At 31.8% G+C, this 22,436-nt stretch overlaps 1 protein-coding gene across 4 annotated transcripts in view; it reads right to left on the bottom strand.

Annotated features, from left to right (window-relative positions):
• Positions 1 to 5,357: 5,357 nt before the first annotated feature.
• The window catches only part of LOC122522976 (gamma-aminobutyric acid type B receptor subunit 2), a 246,282-nt gene continuing 229,203 nt past the window's right edge, over positions 5,358 to 22,436 (bottom strand). For 2 of the 4 annotated variants that reach the window (XM_043644442.1, XM_043644441.1), the window contains 13 exons: positions 19,625 to 19,685; positions 15,255 to 15,489; positions 14,172 to 14,412; positions 13,809 to 13,931; positions 12,112 to 12,222; positions 11,781 to 12,005; positions 11,480 to 11,662; positions 11,278 to 11,377; positions 10,936 to 10,974; positions 9,693 to 9,813; positions 7,432 to 7,859; positions 6,536 to 6,934; positions 5,358 to 6,393 (listed from right to left, as the gene is read on the bottom strand). In XM_043644442.1, coding sequence (XP_043500377.1) covers positions 5,846 to 6,393; positions 6,536 to 6,934; positions 7,432 to 7,859; positions 9,693 to 9,813; positions 10,936 to 10,974; positions 11,278 to 11,377; positions 11,480 to 11,662; positions 11,781 to 12,005; positions 12,112 to 12,222; positions 13,809 to 13,931; positions 14,172 to 14,412; positions 15,255 to 15,489; positions 19,625 to 19,685 — 2,814 coding nt within the window. In that variant the 3' untranslated portion in view covers positions 5,358 to 5,845. The remainder of the gene's footprint in view (positions 6,394 to 6,535; positions 6,935 to 7,431; positions 7,860 to 9,692; positions 9,814 to 10,935; positions 10,975 to 11,277; positions 11,378 to 11,479; positions 11,663 to 11,780; positions 12,006 to 12,111; positions 12,223 to 13,808; positions 13,932 to 14,171; positions 14,413 to 15,254; positions 15,490 to 19,624; positions 19,686 to 22,436) is intronic. The other 2 variants (XM_043644444.1, XM_043644443.1) reach the window with 2 other exon arrangements.

Raw genomic sequence — 22,436 nt, forward strand, 5'->3', positions numbered from 1 at the left:
TACCGAGAACTCTCGATTTCACTTCTTTAGAAAGGCGCGTACGAACGAGGAACAAGGTTTACGAACGCTCTAGCAGAGCGTTGTTAACGATATTTAAAATTTACAAAAATTATATGACAGACGACGATGTATGTACTTTTTCTCCTGTTTGAGTGACGGCCCACGAACGATTCAAAAAGATTTTCGGAGTTTTGTAAGAGGCTTGCGTTCTATACTTTTTTTTTATTTATCATAAATTATTCTACTATTACTATAAAAAATTTACGACGATAAGATTTTTAAGAAAGATTCAAAATCGTTCTTGGTGTGTCATTAAAGAAGAGAAATGATCGCCGAAAATACGAAAGGATTCTTCGATCGAGATGATCCCCGTATTTTGAATGATTTCGCATGTATATATATATATATATATATACCTATATATGTATATATATAATATATATTATATATTATATATATATCTATATATTTATCACGTATTATATATACAATATACAGGGTTTTTTATTTTAGAAAGACATGGTCAAGAATCTCCGTTTCTATTGGTTTTATAAACAAATGTTTCCAGAAAATGTTGTTACGTTTGAGAGTAAGTATGAAATATGTGTATTCAGCTACAGTCAATGTAAAAAGTATTCATACCGCAGTTAATTTGAACAAAAACTTTGAAGAATTTTGAAGAATGTTATTAAAAAATGATTTTTTATTTATAATTGTTATGAAAATTTATTAATATTATCATAACAAATATAAATAAATTATTATTTTTAAATAACTCTAGTTTTAGAGATTTCTAAGAAGATGTATATACTTTTTGTGAACATCTTTTTGTAATAAACGAAGTTCTTTAAAGTTTTTGTTCCAATTAACTGCTGTACGGATACTTATTACACTTACTATGTATATTTAGTAGAGGATACTGTTGTCAAAGTATAGAAGTCATAATTTCTTCTTGAATGGAAATCGTTATTGTAAACCCAATTAAAGTTATAGAGAATATTAATTAAAAAAACGAGTACTTTTAATGTGTGTCTTTTCATAATATTTCGTAGAATTGTAATACGTCGAAATTTATTAAACTGTATAATCACTATAATTTTCCTTATGATTGCTGAAAGACATTGTAATTCTAATGAATACACATTTAAAAGAGTATGAAAAAAAATAAATATGAAAAAGAATTAATTATTAAATCCTTTAAGTTACTAGATGTTTATTATTGATATTTATTATATCTAAAATTTATCGCATCATTGCGATTACATTATTTGTTAAACTTGATTGTAAGTTTAACTGACAAGAAAATGTTGGTACTGATATTTTCTACTTTTATAAGGTTTAAAATATCGATTTCCATGGAAACAAATTGCTATGATTTTTTTTAATAACAGTATTCCTTATGACGAAGCTTTAATACTTATTATATTTTCCCTTCCAAATTAAAACATTTTTATTCGATACGTTCATTTATAAAACTAATAGAATCGGAGATATTTGGTCATATAATTTAACATAATACCCTGTATATATATTATATGAATATATCTACATATATAATATATATGAAACGTATAATTTTTTGACTATACATTCACACGTTATTTTTACCACCATTCGCTAAACTTAAAATCTTAGCTTTTTAAAGACATATTTTTAAATATCTAACATTCATTTTTTAAAAACATTTCTGTATACATCTATTTAATATCTCAACAAATTCATGGTGATTCTCGTATTTCTCGTCGTCTTTGTTTTCTATTTTATATGTATGAATATTTGTATATTTATATATACTAATACTTCTTTTCGACGTTTCTTTACCGAGTTTATCTCTTTGTATTTAAAAAATTCATTCTCTCGTTTTTTTGAAAGAATTCTGTTCATTTTTCTCGCTAGATTTGCATTTTTTGTTGGCTGGTTAACTTTAATGTTGTTAAAGAAGAAATAAAAGAAAAAGAACTTTTAAAAGACGCTTTAACAATGTTGAGAAAATGATTAGATTATTCGTGATATAATACGGACAGTACAAGTGTGTGATTTTTATTAATTTTTATTTATTATCTTTGTTTTGCTTTTCAAGATATATTCATTTGTTCGTACTTTCACAAAGAACAATTCTGATATCTTCGAGTCGCAAGCAAGGGTTGAAATATTCGTGAATCCTTTCCAATTTAGTATTATCAGACTCTCTTTCTAATTTCTAATTTCTATTGTAGAGAGATTCAGTTGAATATTTTTCACCGTTTGGGTATGCACGGTATATACATCTATCTTTTCTTCATCATCAATGAGAGAAACGTAATATTCATCGAGTGTATTTTAGGGAACATCTCATTTCTAATTTCCTTTTATTCGAAGTAAATTAGAGAGACTCGCAAGGTGATGATTCATCACTGATGAAATTATTTTAGCAGTATCCGCATCAACGTCTAATGTAGATTGATTACGTTTCGCAGTAAATAATCAATTGTAACGTCACAACACGGGTTGATTTTTTACGGACCACCACCTAATATATTTTATATTACCCAGGTATATTTATAATATACCTGACATTTTTACGAGTTCTACACGAAAACAAAGACTCGTTTTTATATCATGCATTTATCTTTTTCTCTCCATAGATTTTTCGTTTATCTTAACGTTTAATGCCAACTAAAATAAAAATTTCGCTTATATACGTATTTAGTTTAGCGTTATTTAGTGCGCTTCTCGCGATAATAATAATAAAATACTAATAATAATAACAACAATAATAATAGTATTCATCATTATCATCATCGATTTTTTCTTTTCTTTATAATTTTCAAATTCATTTGTAGAATAATAATTGACGTTAAAAGAGCGATTCGTTCTTGGAAATGTTTTCATCTTCCAAGTATCAAGTATCATTAAATTTCACGAGCTAGCAAATATGACGTAAGTATGTTTAAACACTTTACTTTTCCTAAACTTCACTCTATCGTAGGTACGTATGCGTATGTACGATCATTACAATATGCTTTCCAAGAGGAGCATAGATATATACTTCTTATAATATTCATATATAAACGATATTTATATAAACAAATGTATTTAATATTTTTTATACATATAAAAACACAACAGATACGTAAAGTTTTCTTTTTCTATATTTTTCTTTTATTTTATTTTTTTTCATTTTTTAAAAGTAGATCGATCAAATTAATCTCTTTTTCTCTCTTTTAAATTTCTTTTCTTTTTCATCGTTCTACGATTGACTATATAATACAAGAAACATTTTCGATTACCAATCAGACAAGTAAACGTACGTATCGAAAAAAAAAAATAAACAAAAAAGACCGTAACGATTCTGTATTTTACAAATCGAGCAAGGATACGTCGTAGCACGGCTATTTTATCACCATATATAACCCATTGTTAGAAGTGCACTTTCAGGATAATAATATGTTAGACATACGTTTTTACCTATTTACAAAATTTTTCCCGTACGATTTTTTCTGTATTTTTCTTTCTTTTTCTTTTTCATTTCTCTCTTATCGTTTTTCTTCGTAGTATTTATTATATTCCTATAAAGCGGATGTCATCTTCAACGTAAAAGACTGATAAGTACGAGTATTCCGTATGTATATATTTTTTTTTTCCTGTTAGTAAATATACCTTATATTTACGTAAGTGTATCTCCTTGTGCGAATTATAGTATATCGTATGACCTTTAAATAGTTATATTAACGCCACTTTTTGAGGCAATTTCTTTGAAACTTTCGTAACAATAAGATGAACATGTAGTGAGAAAAAGGTCGAAACGTGAAAGTGGAATTCGAATTTCAGCCTTTCGTCTTCTTTACGATTTGCATATTTAGTGCTATCATAGTTAGTACATGTGCACGAACTATAACATCTCTTGAAATCTAAACAATAAATCTCTTTTCTTCGTTAACTATTCAGCATTAACCATAAAAATTAACACTGTTGTTAGTTCCTGCGAGATATCAAGTAGAATGTCTTTTTTCCATTCCTCTTTTTCTTTAATGACTTTTCATGTTCTTATTTAGATGACAACCAAACGCTTGTTTGTGCATTTTATCTTATTCGATCCAATAAATTGACATAATCCCTCGTATACACGCGAAGTAGTTTCATTTAACTCTACGATTATGATTTTCGAAAATGACAAAAAGAGTCGTGTAAATTTTAATTATTCTGGCTTTTCGCGTCGATCGATCGATTAATCCTTTCCGCAGAAAATCACGTACGTATGTATGCGCAGTATACATACATACGTATTTTCCATTAATCGCGCTGGACGCACTTGTAAGATTAATTTACGTATATTCGCGTTAACAGTAGTTAACGATAATAATTATAATAATAATAATAAAAATCACAATAACAGTAATACTAATAATAATAAAAATAAGAATAATAAAAACGATGATGACGATGCAAATTATAAGTATATACAGTCGTAAATCTTCTACGATTGAAAATTCTGTTTCGAAGATGTAGGTACTTGTCTACCTATGTATCTATCGAAATAGAGATTATTTTAAGAACATATTTCTTGCATTTCACTTGAGAAGGTTTTGTTTTAAAAGCAGTTTGATGGTAATTGACTCGAAATAACGAGAGAAAATCAAATAAAGATTTCATCTCGTTTGCTGTGTAATACTTTTTTTGTTGAATTAATTTATCGATGTATTAGTGGGTATAAAATAAATTACGTACAACATTATTTATTTTTTAGAACTCTAAAAAATAAAAAAGAAAAAGTAAAAGAACCATCGTTAACTCTTTATTTTACTTAACCTTGGATGTATGATTTAAAAAATTCTGGAAAAGAGAGAGAGAGAGAGAGAGAATGATTTTTGGAAATTTTTAATGAAAATTAAAAATTGTTTGTAGAAAAATAAATTGCATTAAATTTTTTTCAATTCGTACTTATTTTTTACGATTAAGAGTTGGTTTTGGCAAACAATGGAAATATAGCTTTAAGCAGTTTCTGTAATAGATGGATGTTTGCTTTGCATAGTTACGGCATTGACCTATTTCCATGTAAATGTATGGATGAATTAAGTTTTGTTATAAAAAAAAGAGCATGACCACTTCTTTATTGTTTAGAGTTCCACAACTCAATAAATATAACATTCTATACGTTGATCAATCAATGACGAGCATCTTTTAACGGAACTTTATCTTTCATTGAAAGTATATCATCATTGCGTATGCTACATTGATGTTATTAAGTAATAATAATAAAGAAAATAGGTGAAAATAGTATAAGAATATAATACTAACATTAATTGTGAAAAAATGTGCCGATTATCCTTCCCTTACAAGAAAGTTCTCAATCGAAAGAAAAGTAGACAAGTTTTGTATTTGTTTTCGACCGAAATGTCGAGAAGAATATAATAAATAACAGATGTCAGTCTCTCGGTGATGATACACCTTGTTTTCTCGTTTCTAACACTTAAAAAGATCTAGACGTATTATTTAAATGGCCGAGTTGAATATTTAATTGCGTTAAACGTGTATTCACAAGTCGACGTACAGAAAAGGGATTCTGTAAAATAAAATATTCTGATTAAGCGATACTTATATGAACATTACTACACAGTTCGATCTCTCGAAAATTTTATAAGTATATACTTTACGTACACATTTCATATTTTAGAATTTACTTGACTATACATGTATCCTTAATATTTAAGAAAAATGACGATACGAAAGAAAGAATAAAATAAAATAAAAGAAAAAATTAAATCTTTTAGATTTACATTACTATACAGAATCAAAAAAGACATTTCTTTCTCTCCGGGAGAACGCGATTCTTCGAGGGCTATAAAACGATTAGAGACAGATATTTTTACAGATACTCGACGATGTCGCACTTTATCGATATGTTCGGACAACTCGCTATACTAGCACCGTACCCACTCCTTGCATTACTTTTGTGTCTCTCGGTAAGGAGCTTTTGAAATATCGGCAGTAATATCGCCCGGTCCAAGAGTTCGCCGTCGGAGGCAGCACTGTATATTTCCCCACCACTCGACGTAATGCCAGGTCCAACTCTGGACCCAACACGGGCACCAACCCCACCACGACCCACACCACTCGATCCAAGGATACCTTCGCCACTTCCACTTACGTCCCCAGCACGTGGGTTCCCACTCGCATACTTGCTGTTATGAATTGTCGCTACATTTGGAGTACTCTGAACGTATTCCAAGCGAGCCTGCTGATGACGCAACTTGGATTCGGTGTGTCTACATTCTCGAACCTTACGTGAAGTGGCAGCACGATGAGGACACTCGGAGATTGAATGACCACCGCTTCGAGCACGCAAACATTTTTCTCGTGATCTCTCTGATACCGAGCGTTGAATAATCGCTGAAGCTAACTCTTCGCACCTTTCTATTAAAAAAAGTTAGGAATAAGTACTATATCTTACGATGTTTCTGTTTTTTTTTTTTTTTATTTTGATATAATATTTATGATATAAAATTTATATGAATGATCTCATATAAGAATTATAAGATGTAGAAAAGACATTAACCAGTATCAGAATAGCTCGCATTGACCACGGCAGGCACACTCGGCGAGCTGGCATTGTGAGAGTCATGATGTTTACGATGTCGTCGCGGTGCTGGTGGTGTTTCAGCGGAACCGTTAAACATTGCGTGACTGTGTCCACGTCCGCCATGTTTTTCGCATCTGTAGCCGGTAACTAAACTACGCCGGTGGCCACACTCCCCAATCACGTATGCTTTGTCGAAAGTAGTTTGAATGTCGTTCTTACCACTCGACTTGGATACGTTCTCCGTCGAAATGTAGCTGATCGAGTTAATTGGTACGCTCGTTCTTCGACGTTCCGATAGTTCATGATGAGAATGTGCCAAGGTATCATTCCTCACGGATGATCTTCTTTTTAAAGACTGATGTGATGGCACTGATCCTGCGTTAAGATCGAATCAAACAATTCAATTTAATATACGAAGGAACTTTTACCAAATACACTCGTATAGTATCCGCCATCCATTTTGATGAAATTTTAGGATAGAGTTAATAAAAATAGAAGATTAGTATTTTGTATTATCGGCGGTAATTTAGTTTTAATGAGTGAAAATAGCTAAAAAAAGTGTGACTATTTTTAACTATCTTAAACTAATGAAGGTAGAAAGAAAATTACAAAGTTATTTGATTTCTCGATTGATATAATAACAGAAAATCGTTATAGTTTTAAATCAAAGTTTTTGGTTACTCTTATACCCTTATCTATTTTATGCATTTATTGTTTCATCGATGCAGTAAGTTTATTAAAACCGGAAGCACTCATTTCACGAATGTTTCTTGTTATTTTTCGAAATATAATATATATTTGTCAAGTTTTTACGTTTTAAAAAAATTCTTATGTTTGTTCAATCTATATATTTATAATTAAAAAAAACTAACCAGAATGTCGATGTCTCGGTGGAATGAATTGTAATGGCGGAGGAAGAATATGCTGGTCGGAGTATGCTTGATCATGTAATTCACTGAAGGATACATTTTTGGAAGGTGGTGGTGTCGGCAATCTCGCTCTCTCCTCATCCTTTTTCATAATGATTTTAGCGTCTCGGGGGATAGCAGTTTCCTCGAGAACGATTGAGTCAGTTTCCTCGGCGGCCTCTGGAACGAATTCGACGTTCATCTTACCTTCCGAACGTGGTTCTGGACTTCTTTCGAGCAACGGTTCGCTATCTTGATTTTCATCACCAATATGACTTTTTCTACGAGCGGTATCCTCAACAGTAGTGTGCTTCAATGCCGACGGAAGAATCAATGGTAAGCGTTCGTTATCGACTGCGATTGTCGGTACCTTCCCAAAGCTTGTCTTTTTTCTGAAAAATGCACCACTTGATTATTTTAAAATTGATGATGGCTCCGAATTGCCGAGTATATACTCAATATATTAAATATTGAATGCCTCGACATTTACATTTTGTTGCCATTATTACTATTGTTCCTGACTAAAATTTATATAATTATAATTATTATTAATATTATACAAAAAAGATTGACTACGAAGCGTGATAAGTAGAGATTACTCTGTTATTAGTAATCCAATCGTAAATGTTCTTACGATTTTTATCAGATATTGCATAGTTTCAAGAGAGCTTCAACATGTATGTAGCACATTTTTTGTCAATTATTTCTTTATGATTTTTCAAGGGTCACCTTGAATTTTTTGCAAACAAACTTATAATTTTTTACGCCCATCTATTAGAGGATATTAAGACAAATTCAGTAAGTACCATAAAATAATATATGTTACTTTTTTCATCGGGGTCGAGAAAAGCTTAACACGGAGCGCTGAGTGGTCGCCGTTTTTTGCAGCCTGAACGAAAAGCAGAGCAAAAGCGGCTCTGTGCTCAACGTATAAAACTTTCTCGACCCAGATGAAATAAAAGTAGCATGTTATGTTATGATACTTATCGAATTCATTTTAAAATTACCTAACAGGAACAAAAATTGACAAAAAATTGGTTATATACACATTGAAGTTCTCTTGAAACCATGCAATATCTAATAAAAACATTTTCGATTGCATTGCTAATAACAGAGTAATCTCTACTGATCACGCTTTGTTGAGATTCACTCTGTTTAATAAATTAAAGTAAATTATAATTAAATAAAAGTAAATTATTATTATATTGTAGTTGTCATCAGTATTATCAGTATTATCATTATTATTGATACAACTTATCGTGATTGTGGTAAATGTGAGATTTGTAATTTAAAATAGTACATATACACATTTAATAGATAATGGAAATTTAATCAATAGTGCTTATTTTCTTATCGTTTCCGACTCGACGAAGCGGATTGGTGGGGTGGTAGGTTGGATAGAGATGAAGAAAAGAGAAAAGAAGTACATGGGTGATATTAAATGAATGTCTTTAGAAAAAGTAAAATGATGAAAAGCAGATTAAACTCGATTTTGCTAGTAAAGCAATAATTGCGCCGTTCACAAGCCATACAATTAACTCCGTTGTAAAAATTTAAAAAAATTTTAATATTGAAGCACTTGACTGATGCTTAATTTTTTAGATTTAAAAAATAAATTTCTTTATTAATTAAGTTATATAATTGAAATTAATATTGAAATGACAACAACTTTGATGACTGTGAATAATAAATGATATGAAAATGCAATAAATGCACCACTAATGAAAATGAGTCTGAGAGAGAACTCGAGTTTAATTGGCTAGAAGGGCCAAGCGTTACTTTTGTTTGATGTAACTTTTTAATATATGTATTTTCTTTATTAGCAGAAAGGACCACATCTACTAATCCGATACATAACAAAGCAAGAGAACGAAATGCGTCGAATCAGAGTAGGATAGAGTGCTAAAGAATTGACGTAGACGTTCGATTATTATTTTTAATTCACGGTCGATCGTATTTTCATTATAAATTTACACATTAATGTCATAAAGATCCTACTCTGTGAACTTCGAGAGCATCAAAAGTGGGGGCTTATCCATTCTCTTCGACGATGCACAGCAAGTTACTTCATACATTTTTTCTAGTTTTCGTTTTATGGAATTAATCGATTTGGCAAATAATCTCCTTACCAAGAGACGATGAGTCTGTTTTTTAATCAGAAAACTTTTGAATAATTTTTTGCAAATATTTTGTGCATTTTTCCTGACTTATAAGACGTTACGTACTTGGCAGCCTGTTCGACGATACTCGCGTTCACGTAGTCTCCTTCCGTTTGAGATACGGTCATCGAAGTCAAGCTGCACATAGACATTGAAATATCGGTTGTTTCCGTAGTTAAAGATGGACCTAAAAACAATGCAAGAAACTAGTTAAATACATTTTCTTTTTTTATACTTATTCTTCGTTTCATTTTGGCTAAAATGTAAAGATTTTGCACTATAAAAGTGTCCTCTCTGAACATTATGTTCGCTATATTGTGCAATTCTACGTGACAAAACATGTCACTGTGTGTTTCTTAAACTCTAAATGCAAATACAATGGTATCATATATCAATAATAAATATCACTTTATATACTAAGTTATTTTCTACTCATTCATGAATTACAACTTTTTGAACGTAATTCTTTCCGAAGAAGCGAGCGAACGTTCCTTGATAATTCTCGATTAAGTGTGTCATAGTATCATATTTTAATGTGAGAGCTAAGGATGCAGTTTGAATGACCATTCCTCGCAATTACGAAGGTGTAACAGTAAAAGTATGATTGACTTTAATATGTATTCGTGAACTAATACTTTTTTTCTTTTTTATTGTATGTTTTATTATTATTGATATTATGTGTATGTGTGTGTGTATATATATATATGTGTGTGTAATGATTATTATTTTTGACTGCCAGTTTTAAGTGATCGTACTTTCACGATAATAATAAAGAACTAGTATACGTACATACTGTATCAAACTAGCAAATGCTACATTCGTGAATTTTAGTTACGGATGCATCGTTCATATTTATAATTGTTGGTGCGTTAACTGAGCGGAAGAACTTTTTCAAATGGAAAAATAAAAAAATTAAATGAATAAACTTTATCAAACAATGAACACAGTATGCGTGACGGATAAAATGATGTAAAAAACGAAAAACTGTGAATCTATTGGCGTGAAACATGTTTCTAGAAATATTGCGTGCATCGTGATGTGAAAATGTAACTGGAAAGAATTTCAGATATTTCTTACAAAATATAAATGTATAGGTAGGTATATAAAATTTTAGAAATATGAAATTTTAGAAAATGAAGAGTATTACAATAATTTTTTGATTATTATATTATAGAATATCGAAGAAATTCTAAAATAATTAGCATAATGTATTAAAGCTGGATTAAAAGCAATTAAAAAGCAGATTTGCTATTCGTTACATCACTTCTTTTTTTTTTGCAGATTACGCCGAGTACGACGATCAACTGACCTTTGTGATTCTGAATGCCATGCCTCTGGATAGTGGGCTCTAACATACAGAGTGGGAGAATAAGTAACTGTTCAGTGCAAGATAGGCTTTCGCAGTGAATGATTTCGCATACATATGTTTTTATTAACTTCATTATTAAGATCGTTGTGTTATAACGTATTAAATATAACGTTGACATTTATAAAGATATATCATATATATAAATATAATATACATAATATAGATTCTATAAATAGTATCTATATAAAATTTACGATGAAAGCATCTGATGATTGTTAGCTTGGATGCGATTAGGAAGATATACATCAATGAATCAAGATAATTGTTAGAAGTTGTAATTACCTTCTTTTTTTATGATCCCTTCTTGTCTTGGGACAGTTAGCCTGTCCATTGCTTCCTGAGTGTCTGCTACACCATCCTCACCAATTTTTCTTAGGAACATCTGACGTAATAGGGTTAAAAAAGACACAAGAGATTGTACTATTACATACTATAGGATGAAAATATCAAACGAGTAATCGTAATTTAAATAATCCTCACTTACTTGAAGTTCGCTGTCTTTTTCCAAAAGCTGTTTACGAAACTTTTGATTAGCTATTGTTGCTTCTTTCAGTCGTTCCTCTAGCTCGCTAACCGTGGAATCCCTTCTTGCCTTGGATACTGGCCTCAAGGTTGGTCTCATTCGCTTATCGATTGCACCCTGCGGATTTCTTCGCAACTCTATCAGCTAGTTCATGAAAAAAAAGCACCGTAGAGAATCGCACTTATTGGCAATAAAGAGAAACTGTCAAACTGGTACCAAAAAAAAAAGAAACAAAAAAGAAGTTACAATAACAAAAAGTTACCTTGGGCACGAAAACGAGACAGAGGGTAGCTGTACTGCAGAATATGATAAAAACGGCGAGCATAATGAACATGGCGTCTTGCTTATCGGCAAGAACAAAACTTATGGCTGCGCCGGTAACGCACATTATCACAACATTGTAAACGCTCATGCCGACATATTTACTGTCGTTCAATGCTGGTATACTGACATGTCGTGTCTCCCACGCGAGAAACGCACCGAAAATCTGAGAAAAAGATATTACTTTGGTCAGATTTCCTCGACTGTATTTTTATTATTTTTCTTGTTTTTTAACGTAAAATATAAAAAAGGGAAACTGTTATTAAACTAACCATTAGAAGGCCCTTGTAAGCATATATACAACCCATGTAGACGGTCATCCGGTTGCTCTGGCAATACTCGTTTTCCGGTATAATGATGATATCTTCGCTCGAGGGATGTAACTGCGAGAAGAAGGAAGTAGAGAGGAACATTTTATAAGTATGATCGTTGAGTGTAATCGGCCGAGCGCGAGCTTTTCAAGCAGCCGAGGGCTCTGTGCCAAAACGATAGGTATCCACTCGTCAGAAAAAAAGGAGGGGGAGAGAGTTAGTGAGACTTAAAGAGAGGTAAGAGCTTCGAGAATTATTTCCGATAACAACATTGAGTGTGGTCCGGAGGGCCGATTGTTGGCAAAACGCTACCGATGATTGCTTTTTCCTTCTCTACCCTACTTCTTACCACCACAACTACTCAACTTGTTGTATCCTTCACTACCACCATCTCTTCTCTTGCTTTTTCATTATCTCGCTCAAACGTGAAACTTCTCTTTCTCTATATCTGTCCCGAAAGAGAAAGAGAATGAGTGAACTCGACCTTTTTAGGATCTTTCTTTTTTTTATTAGGTATATAGGTACTTCGTCAAATGAAACCGTTTTTTCTTTCGCTTATTACATTTCTTTTTCATTTTGTATCCAAAAAGAAAATGCGAGATACTTGCAACTACGTAAAATTAAAATTATATTGCTCAAATTATCATTCGTATCTTTACAGTTTCCTATCATATTTATTATAATATTGTGTGAATGTGTGTGTTAAATAAAATTATAATATAAATAATAATAATAATAATATTGATAGGATTACTAGTAATGTAAAATGTAATGTGTAATAAGATATTATAATATGGCTGTAATGTAACTACTTTAATTTAAATATTATAAACAAAATAAATGTATTTAAATTACAGAATTGAATTAATTTACAGAATTGTAATATTATTCTGAATATATAAGCATTGATATGTTGGATGTCATTCGGAACCTTTGAAAAAATATTTTCTTTCTTATTTTTATAAAGGATGAGTCAGAATTGAGAATAAAATTTTTATCAAGTGAGGAAACGCATTAATTTACATACGTACGAATAAATATATTATTTATTAATTCATCGGATAATACACAGGGCGAAATAACTATTGCAATAGGAAATACGCGTGTCTTGCCTTGGAGTTGCGCGAACATTAATGAAATGTTCTCCGCGAGCGCACAGTCGATATTTCGAAGAACCTTTCCTTAGTGAGTGAGCTTGAGTAAACGAGATTCCGAGAAGCACACTCTGAACCGTTCAAAGACGCTGCTCGATTTACTTTTAGATTTTTTTTGCTCTTTTCCTTTCTTTTTTCTACGGGAAGCTTGTATTCGTTCGTTCACATAAATGAAAAATACTAGAATATTTGCCGATTGAAAGATAAAAAGTATGATGAAACATAAAGAGGAATAATATGTTATTCTGTAAAATAATATTTATTTTCTATTTTTTTTCTTCTCTTTTTCTCTATGTTATTTCATTAGAGTAAATAGAAAGATAATAATTAACAAAATCAGAAACAATTTTATTTTCGTTTTGTTTGAAATAGTTTTGTTGAAAAATATTACTGTTTTTTTTTTTAATTGCGAAACAAAGAATTATTATGTTTATCAATAAAAAAAAAGTTCACCTTAGATAAAAGTTTGTTTTTTGTTCGAAAACAAAAAAGCAAGAAACTTACGTAAGGTTCCATCTGTTTAGTGTCCCGATAAAATGGATCAGCGATCTGCCACGTAGTCATGATCCCGAGGTCGATAAACAGGAGTACGCCGACCACCATGAAGAGCTGATAATCTTTTATAACCTAGATAGAATGAAGATAGTTCGTATGAAAAGCAGATAAAGGAAGAAGATATTCGCGAGAGAATCCTTTTTGTTAAGCTATCTAGTCCATGACAAGGAAACTTTTATTTTTTATAGAAAAAGACACTTTTATGGATAGACAACGTATTTAAATTAAAGTAATAACAAAAAGAACAAAAAATCATATTTTTTCTGCATACCGCGAAAATCGAATGGTACCCTCATAGATTGCATTACTCACCTTTTTGTTTAACTTCACATCGGTAAATATCGAATGCACTCGCCATGTTTTCGAGAACATGGAGCCGAAAGCTAATGAAAATCCAGCCATCAAAAGCCAGGCCCTTGCGGTACAAATATACGGGAACGCGGTAACGCTCGACAATTGTGAGTCTAATCCGAGAAAAATGACGCTACTGTATGTGAACATACACCCGATGATGATGAGATTGTTCAGATGTGGCGATGACATTTTTATGTATCTGAAAATTAAAAATGAATAGATTGTTTATATTTTAATTTTTTATCTTCATTATTGTGTTGAAAAAAAATTCAATAATAACCGAAATATTAATAATATTTTTCATAACTAATAGGTAATTTTTAAATTTATTTATTTAATGATCTCTATTATTCCTCTTTTTTTTGTTAAATTCATCAGTTTCATTCCTCTTTCTTCATCTCTAAAATCCATTGCGACGCTTTGCCCTCTAGATCACGCTTAAAACTTTTAATTAACTCCACTGAATAATTAACCGCATTTTTTTCCACATCCTTGTCAGGCTAATCCACTAAAAAGTCATTACGAATGATACTATGTTTCAAACTGGGCGACCCTGTGCTATCTATCTCTTCAACACTTTTTCATCTCTTTCAAATGAAATTTCTAGTTTTTAATTAAAACTAAATCATAAAAGTAGGCAGTGGTAGATAGCGATTGCCGATACTACTGCTACTATTTACCATCTCAATTTTTCTACAAAATTTCGCTTGTGGAAAAGGGGTTTTCCATTCGTCTCGTTGTTAGCTCAAAATCGCTCGAAAGAGACCATCTAGAGGTTAACCGAGTAGAAGCAACGATGATCGAGCCGTCGAAAACTTTTAACTCGTTCTTCTCGCCAAGGAACATCGAAGGCTCCTTTTATCGTTATCACGCTTCACATTTAACACGATAGAACAAACGTAATTTACAGTTTTCACTTATACAGAAATAGCACGTGTGTAAAGATTGATATGTTACAAATAGGGAAAGGAATGTTCTCTCAAAAGAAAGATGATATTGCTAAGGAAACAACGAGAACATATGATTTTAATTTAATTATACCTTTGATTTCTATATCTTATATTTATGGCAAGGAAGACGACCGCCATGATGATGCCAACACTTGCAATGGACGCCAATAATGCGTAAATTTTAATATTCACGGTTGAATGTTCAATGATGTGAAGAGTTCGATCCTTTGGTGGTGATTTGCCTCTCCAAACTAAAGAGCCTCCTTTACTCAGGTCTAAAGTGTCTGTCATTCCATCGTATTCGCCAACTTTAACCTCGGTACCACCTAGAATCAACAATTTTATTGTTTTAAAATAATAGCAAATAATAACAAATATTCTCTTTCTTTATCATTTTAAATTTATTTATTATATTACATACAAAGTGTACATATAATATAAATCAAAATATATAAGGATGTTAATGAATTTTGAAAAACGTTTAAAATCTTGTGACAAACCAAAAAATTCCAACATTTCTTTTATTTAAATATGAAATAGTGTACAATACAGAAATTAAAAAACAACTTTGCTTGAATTATTTTTTATTAGTATAATTTACAATTTAAACTACGTAAACTACTTTTACAATTTTTGTCTGGTCGTTAAATCGACTACATTAAGCCAGATAGAACATTGAATAAATATTTGCAATGTCGGTTTTGAGTGCGTTTGGTAAGATTAGAGAGAATGGTATATGATTCGAAGAGAAAGCATCACAAGTAGTTGGAAAGTGACAAAACTTGATATTCGACTTTCCGTCCAGGACAAAAGATAAAGAAGAGAATCTTTGTGATTGATTATACGATCAGCCGTCGTTGAAACTTTACCCAAAGTAATTCCCCCAAACCACTAGCTTTTCTCGATTTATTCTCTTTCTTTTATCTCTTCATTTTCTTCTGTTCTCTTTGCATCATTAGAAAGAGAAAGACCGAGAACGAAAGAATGAGAGAGAGAGAGAGAGAGAGAGAGATAAAATTGAAACAACATCTTTATGAAAGAAGGAGAGAGAGAGACAACATAGAATCTACAAAATCGTGATTCATCTTGAAGTAAGCGAAGGTTTTATAAAATCCGATTATCATTCTTTTTAACGGAGACAGATTTACTGTACGTCGCTGCGTACATTTACATTTTCGCGAAGAAAGAATAAACACGATATTTTATCGTAGATTTTACTGTTTATTACTCTTTTATTATTTTTGTTCTAGCTATTTGATTCTTGTCTTTCTATGAGAGCGAATAGAATTTCTATATTTTTAATAAAATCTGACTAACTCTTATAATTTTCCATAAAATAATAATTAGTTATTTATTTGAGATTGTTGATAGTGTTCAAAATGAATATATGTGATCTTATGTTAGTTTTATTGGAAAAATTATTAAACATAAAGGATATACTTTAAGTATGCTTCTAATATATATCTGATTCTCTTATTTTTGACATGATATTTTTGTATTTTTTATTTTATGCATGAAAATGAGAGCAAGATAATAGATTAACCCTCTATGGGCCCTTGTAGTTTTCAGGTAACATGCTAATTTTTCGACATTTTATCAAATAATTTTAGTTTTTTTAATGATATGGCGTATACATCCTTATTATTCTATAATGTCTCTGAGACAACCAATACCAATATTCATGACGGTTGCTAGCACCACCAACCTGAAATAACAAAATAAATGCTGTGCAAACTGTCTTGACTAGAAACAAGCGAAACCATTTGTCCCAATTGATATTATTTGTGCTTCTTTCTTTGTTTACCAAACAAAAAATAGTGTATATAATAGTTTTTGATTTGTATATCAATAACAATTTATTTGCTTGCATTTCAATTATTATTTTGTTACTTTTTTTTTATGATACAGTTCTGTTACTTTGAGGTTACAATGGATTATTATGGCAAATTTCGGTATATTTAGGATAAAGCTTGTGCTTTTTCTCGTGTTTTTAAATTTATTCATCATATGTCCGAAATGCAAAATCAGATAAAAATAAAAGAGAAATTAAAATTAGAGGTATTAGCCCGATGAAGATCTAATAGTATTTCCCCAACGACGGATAAATACAATATTATTGACAGTGACGAAGAATTTAGTATGCAATTCTGATCGGATGAGGAAAATTCAGAACCACAAAGAATTGTTTTGCAACCAGTATCCCAGACGTATAATAATAGTTTTCATTACCCTTGGAAAGGAGATTGATCTAATGTCTCCGAAACACCCTATTCTTATGTAACCTATTTTTGAAAACTATTTGACGGAAATTATAAGAGAGATAGTTGACTATACCAATACGTATGCATTGCAATGTGATAAAAAATGCAGTGTACATTTACGTTTAACGCAAAGTGTAAACTGCTTCGTAGAATTTCACGCTAAAGTTTTTATACACAGAAGTGCAAACATTATAAGCCGTTGTTACCTGAAAATAACACAGTGAATTTATTGTAATAAAATTGTTTAAACTGAATAATTTTTGTTCATCTGCATATATAGGTTCATAATTGATAATTTTCTTTCTCTTCCATAAATTTTTTTATATTTAAAACAAAAATTCGGCCCATACAAGGTTGAGCAGAGAGGAAGTTTTCCAGGTAATAGTAAACCTAAAAAGAAGTAAAGCAACAAGGGAAGACCATATAGAAGAGGTACTCTCTCTATCGTCTTAGAGGTACAAGGATAGAGGATGAGGTACTAAGATTTGGAGGAGAAAAGATAAGGGAGGTGATATGGAGGATACGTGATAAGATGTAAAAGGTGAAGGTTAGGAGAAGGTTTGGAGGTCAGGTTTGGTGGTGTCGCTGGTGAAGAAAGGAGAGGGCAGGAAAGTGGAGGAACACAGAGAGATCACGCTGATGTTGAGAAGATATAAGATTAACGCAGAAGTCCTGAGGAGAAGATTAGAGTGGCAGGTCGAGGGAAGAAGATATATTCCCCTACAACCAGACAAGTTTTAGAAAGAGGATGGGCACGATTGACAACCTATTCGTGCTTAACTTCCTGGTGCACAGAAATCTAGGTAAAGAGAAAGAGAAGCTGGTCGCCCTGTTCGTGGACTTCAAAGTTGCGTTTGATTCGATGAACAGGAGGGTACTGTAGAAAGCACTGAAGGAGAAGGAAATGGACGGTTCTTTGGTTAAATGGATAAAGGAATGCTTCACTGAGGCGAAGGTCAGAGGAGAATGGGGGGATGGAAAGGAGAGGAGTTTTGAATGGGAAGGAGGCTTAGGATTACTTCAAGGTTGCGTCAGGGTTGCAAATTTTGTAAGTATGGGGTATGTATGTATGTATGTATGTATTGTGTGTGCAGCCCAATGTGTGATCGTATAAATTAAGACTTTTCTGTAAGTATGCGTATATGTGTGTATGGGATTAGATGTAGTAAGTAGAGAGAAATTCTTCCTTGTTTGCCAAGAGAGTTTCGGGGCGTGTCAGTGATCAAACCTGGGAAACCAGCCCAAACCAGTCCCCCTCTGAGACTGTAGGTTTAATCAATAGATAGTTTTTAATCGGTAGGCAGTTCGATCTGGGACCGATTCGACCTGGATTCTGACTTGGACTTTGTCCTTTCAAGGTTCTGTTTGGGTCGGAATCATTTAGTTCCGAATCCGACACTACCCCAGGTAACGGGCCTAGGGATGTCTTTAGAAGATTTTCTTCCTGTCGTAAAAAAAGAAAAAAAAAGAGTTGCAAACTTGTATTCGCGTAGGCGGGTAACATTTTGTACAGCACATTTAGGTAGTTTTACAATTTATGTGTTATTATTAAAGTGACCTATGTTTAAATAATAATCTTTTCTTATTTTTATGCTTAGAATACGTCCACGACGTATGTAAAGATAAACATCTGACACCTTGTATATGCATATGTTACGGTCAATGTATATAGTTCGGACACTGTATAGTATGCCCGATTGAGTAGGACATTATTTTTCGGGCATTGTATAGATCACGGTGCACGCACACATGAACGTTTTTTTTCAACTGCCTGATTATAAGAACTTAATTAGCCGAACTTCCACGTTGTAAGAGCAGTAGGAGATAATATAGTAAAGACACGAACTCAATTATTAGTAATTAAAGATATATTCTGTTATTATGTTACTACAAAGATTAGCGTGATATTCAGCTTTTTTAAAGAATTTAGCTGTTCTTCTTTCTAACATAAGATTACTTCCCTCTCCTCCCTCCGTTTTTTAAACTTATTCCACTGAAGCACATTATGTAGATTGACCGAAAACGTCTGAGCATTTTACAGAATGACTGGGTAATCTATGAAATACATGCTCATCATATACATTGTCCGGAATACATACATTGATCGTAGCATATATAAGAATAAACAAATCAAAGAGGGAGATAGAAAAATAAATAATATGACGAAGGAGTGAGAGAGGGAGGGGGAGAATTCACTCACTTTGAAACTGCTTCAATAAGATGTAAGCCTTCCTCTCGTTTTCGGTGAAATGCACAGGTCCCTGCGAATAAAGAAAATATTCTTTCAGTTATTTTCAGACGATAAACAAATAACTGCTTTTGATCTGATTATTTTGTAAACATAGTCACGAGGAATTCTCGTCACGAAAGAAGATATTTATATGTGAAATATGAAAAATATCCTTTTATAAAAATCTTTTAAAATAAATAGTTCACGTAAAGATTTAAGTATGTATAGACGAAAAAATTGTCTTCACTATTTTAAACAATAATTAAGTCATAATTTTCGTTTAAAATTGCGGATAAGTCAATTGTAATAGTTTAATTTCATGTCTACTTTTAAAAAGAGATCAACTATTGATCCAAGATGATGGATATATGATAAACATTCTTAAGATATTTTTGTTTCTAATTTTTTGGACATTTCTGCTTGAAAATTTCTAAAAGTAGTTTTCCCTGCGTATTTCGCTTTTGAATCGATATTCGTATTGCGGAGTAAATTTGACGTTGCGATGTGGAAGAGAGAATCGTAACGATGGATACCATGTGGTCACGTACGTTTTGGTGTGAGAGAGGTTACGTTGTTTCAGGGACGACGTACACTCAGGGCAGTATGGATTCAATTAACGGTACAGCACGGTAACGTTGTTTATAACATTAACTACTTGCTGAGGCAAAAGGTCCCGTGACTACATTACTAATGTGCAAAAGGAAAGTGAATCGTATGTTATTTCAAAATTAAACGAACTAAACTAAATGTCAGTAGCATCGTGCATTATATGAATGTATATGTAACATGTGTTACGTGAGTTAGATTTATACGATTTCAATGCGTCTGTGATATTTCTTTTCAAAACGAAAAATTCATTTCGATGAACTACTATCCTGCAAACAATTTTTCGACATTTTGAATTTTTAATTCGTTTGTCCAATTTTATATTAGGGAATGTGTTCATTTTCCGAATAATTGATTAAAATTGTATATCATACATGTCTCTTTGCATTTTATGTATTACTGTATGCATTGACATAAGTATATTATTAATTTTCTTCTGAATATGCATACACATTGAATTGAGGGAAGCATCAATTCCGTTTCGTGGCGATGAGATAATTAACTTTTTTCCTCTTAAGATTTTTCGATTAAGCGTAATATTCATGTATTACAATTTTTTCGATTTATTGGTAGAATTCATCAAACTGCTGTATGATGCACAATACAAATAAAATTCTATTTGGTTATTTGTTTTGACAAGTACGTAGGTAAATAATACTATATGTGGCCGCATCATCAGTTGGAATTTAAAATTCACAGAGGAACTCATAATGCAGACATTCTTCAATAAAAGTATTCACTAATTCGTTCATCGATCTTCGTCAGCGCGTCCCCATAAATATCATAAATGATTATTTATTTGGGAAAACAGACGATAATATATATTTCTGAAGATGCGTCATTTAAAGTTAATTTTGTTACGCGTAAGAAATACAAGAAAACAAAGAAGAATGAGATTAATTTAAATAAGTTTCTTACATTTTTTAATTATTTCTTCTTTCTTCTCGGATAGTAAAAGAAAAATAAGATTTATAAAAATAATTTGAGAGAGAAAAAACAAAATTTTCTGGTTATATTGCAATGCATATCTTATTGTCAGTTGATAATTATCGTATTTTTTGCTGCCAACAGGGATATCATATATAAGATTATAAAGTTATTTATTTTTGAAGTTATACTTCTTTTGGCGCGTTTGGAAAAATGTGATGGGAGTGATTTTTTTCCGAGCGACACCACGAAGTTTGTCGGTATTTTTTTTTCTCTTTTTTTTCTCAAGCGGGTCACCCATCCAAGTACTAATCATACTCAGCGCTGCTTTATTTAAATGATCGAGCGGAAAGTAGTTCTATTACCGCGCCATGGCCGTTGACGCATAAAGTAATTCGATATATCTCCCTTATATTTAGTGTGGACTGATATCCATATTTTGATATTTTTTTATTCTTTCTTATATATATATATGTATATATATATCGATCGATTGAAAATATGTTTCCTTTCTTTTTTTTGTTAAATAAATAAATAATAATTGTTGCGTATCCTACGCATAGCCCAGTCAACGCGGGCCAAAAACTGATTTTTGCAGCCCCTGCTTGATTCTTTGATATAAGGGTAAGTTGACGACGCTGAATCGAATGGTGCTAATTTTATTTAAATTTGATCCCGAGGTTTTGAGAAAAAGGGTAAAAAGGGTAAAAAATGGCCTTATCTTAGAATCTAGGCATTTAATCGAAAAAAGTTTCAAACAAAAGTTGTAGAGAATTAAAAAATACTAAAAAAATGTTCTATGAGTTATCTTCGTATTTTCAAAAATAAGCGCATAAAATTGGATTGAAGATGGGAAAAAAATTGTAAGAGTGGGAGAAAGCAAGCTTATCCCTCCATCGCGTTTTACACGCGAGCGAGCTAGTATGGGTGCGAGCGTCCGTGTGCACTAATACACAAACGAAGGATCTTCGGCAATCTTCGGGACTCTCGGTCTTGAATGAAAGTGCGAGTGAGAGAACAAACCAATACTTCTCTCTTTTTATTATCATGCGATAACGAGTATTATTGTCCTTGGCCATCGATTGTTCAGCGTTCTGATATTTCTCTTTTTATATTTTTTCTTTCGGTAGCGAGAATTTTACGTCTTGGCCATCGAGCGTCGAGCCTTTTGTATACGAGTGCGAGTGAGAAAGAAAACCGATATTTCTCTCTTTCTATTTTTTCTTTCGGTAGCGAGAATTTTTCGTTT

Source organism: Polistes fuscatus, unplaced genomic scaffold, assembly GCF_010416935.1.
Source record: "Polistes fuscatus isolate 324 unplaced genomic scaffold, CU_Pfus_HIC Scaffold6, whole genome shotgun sequence".
Taxonomy (NCBI): Eukaryota; Metazoa; Arthropoda; class Insecta; order Hymenoptera; family Vespidae; genus Polistes; species Polistes fuscatus.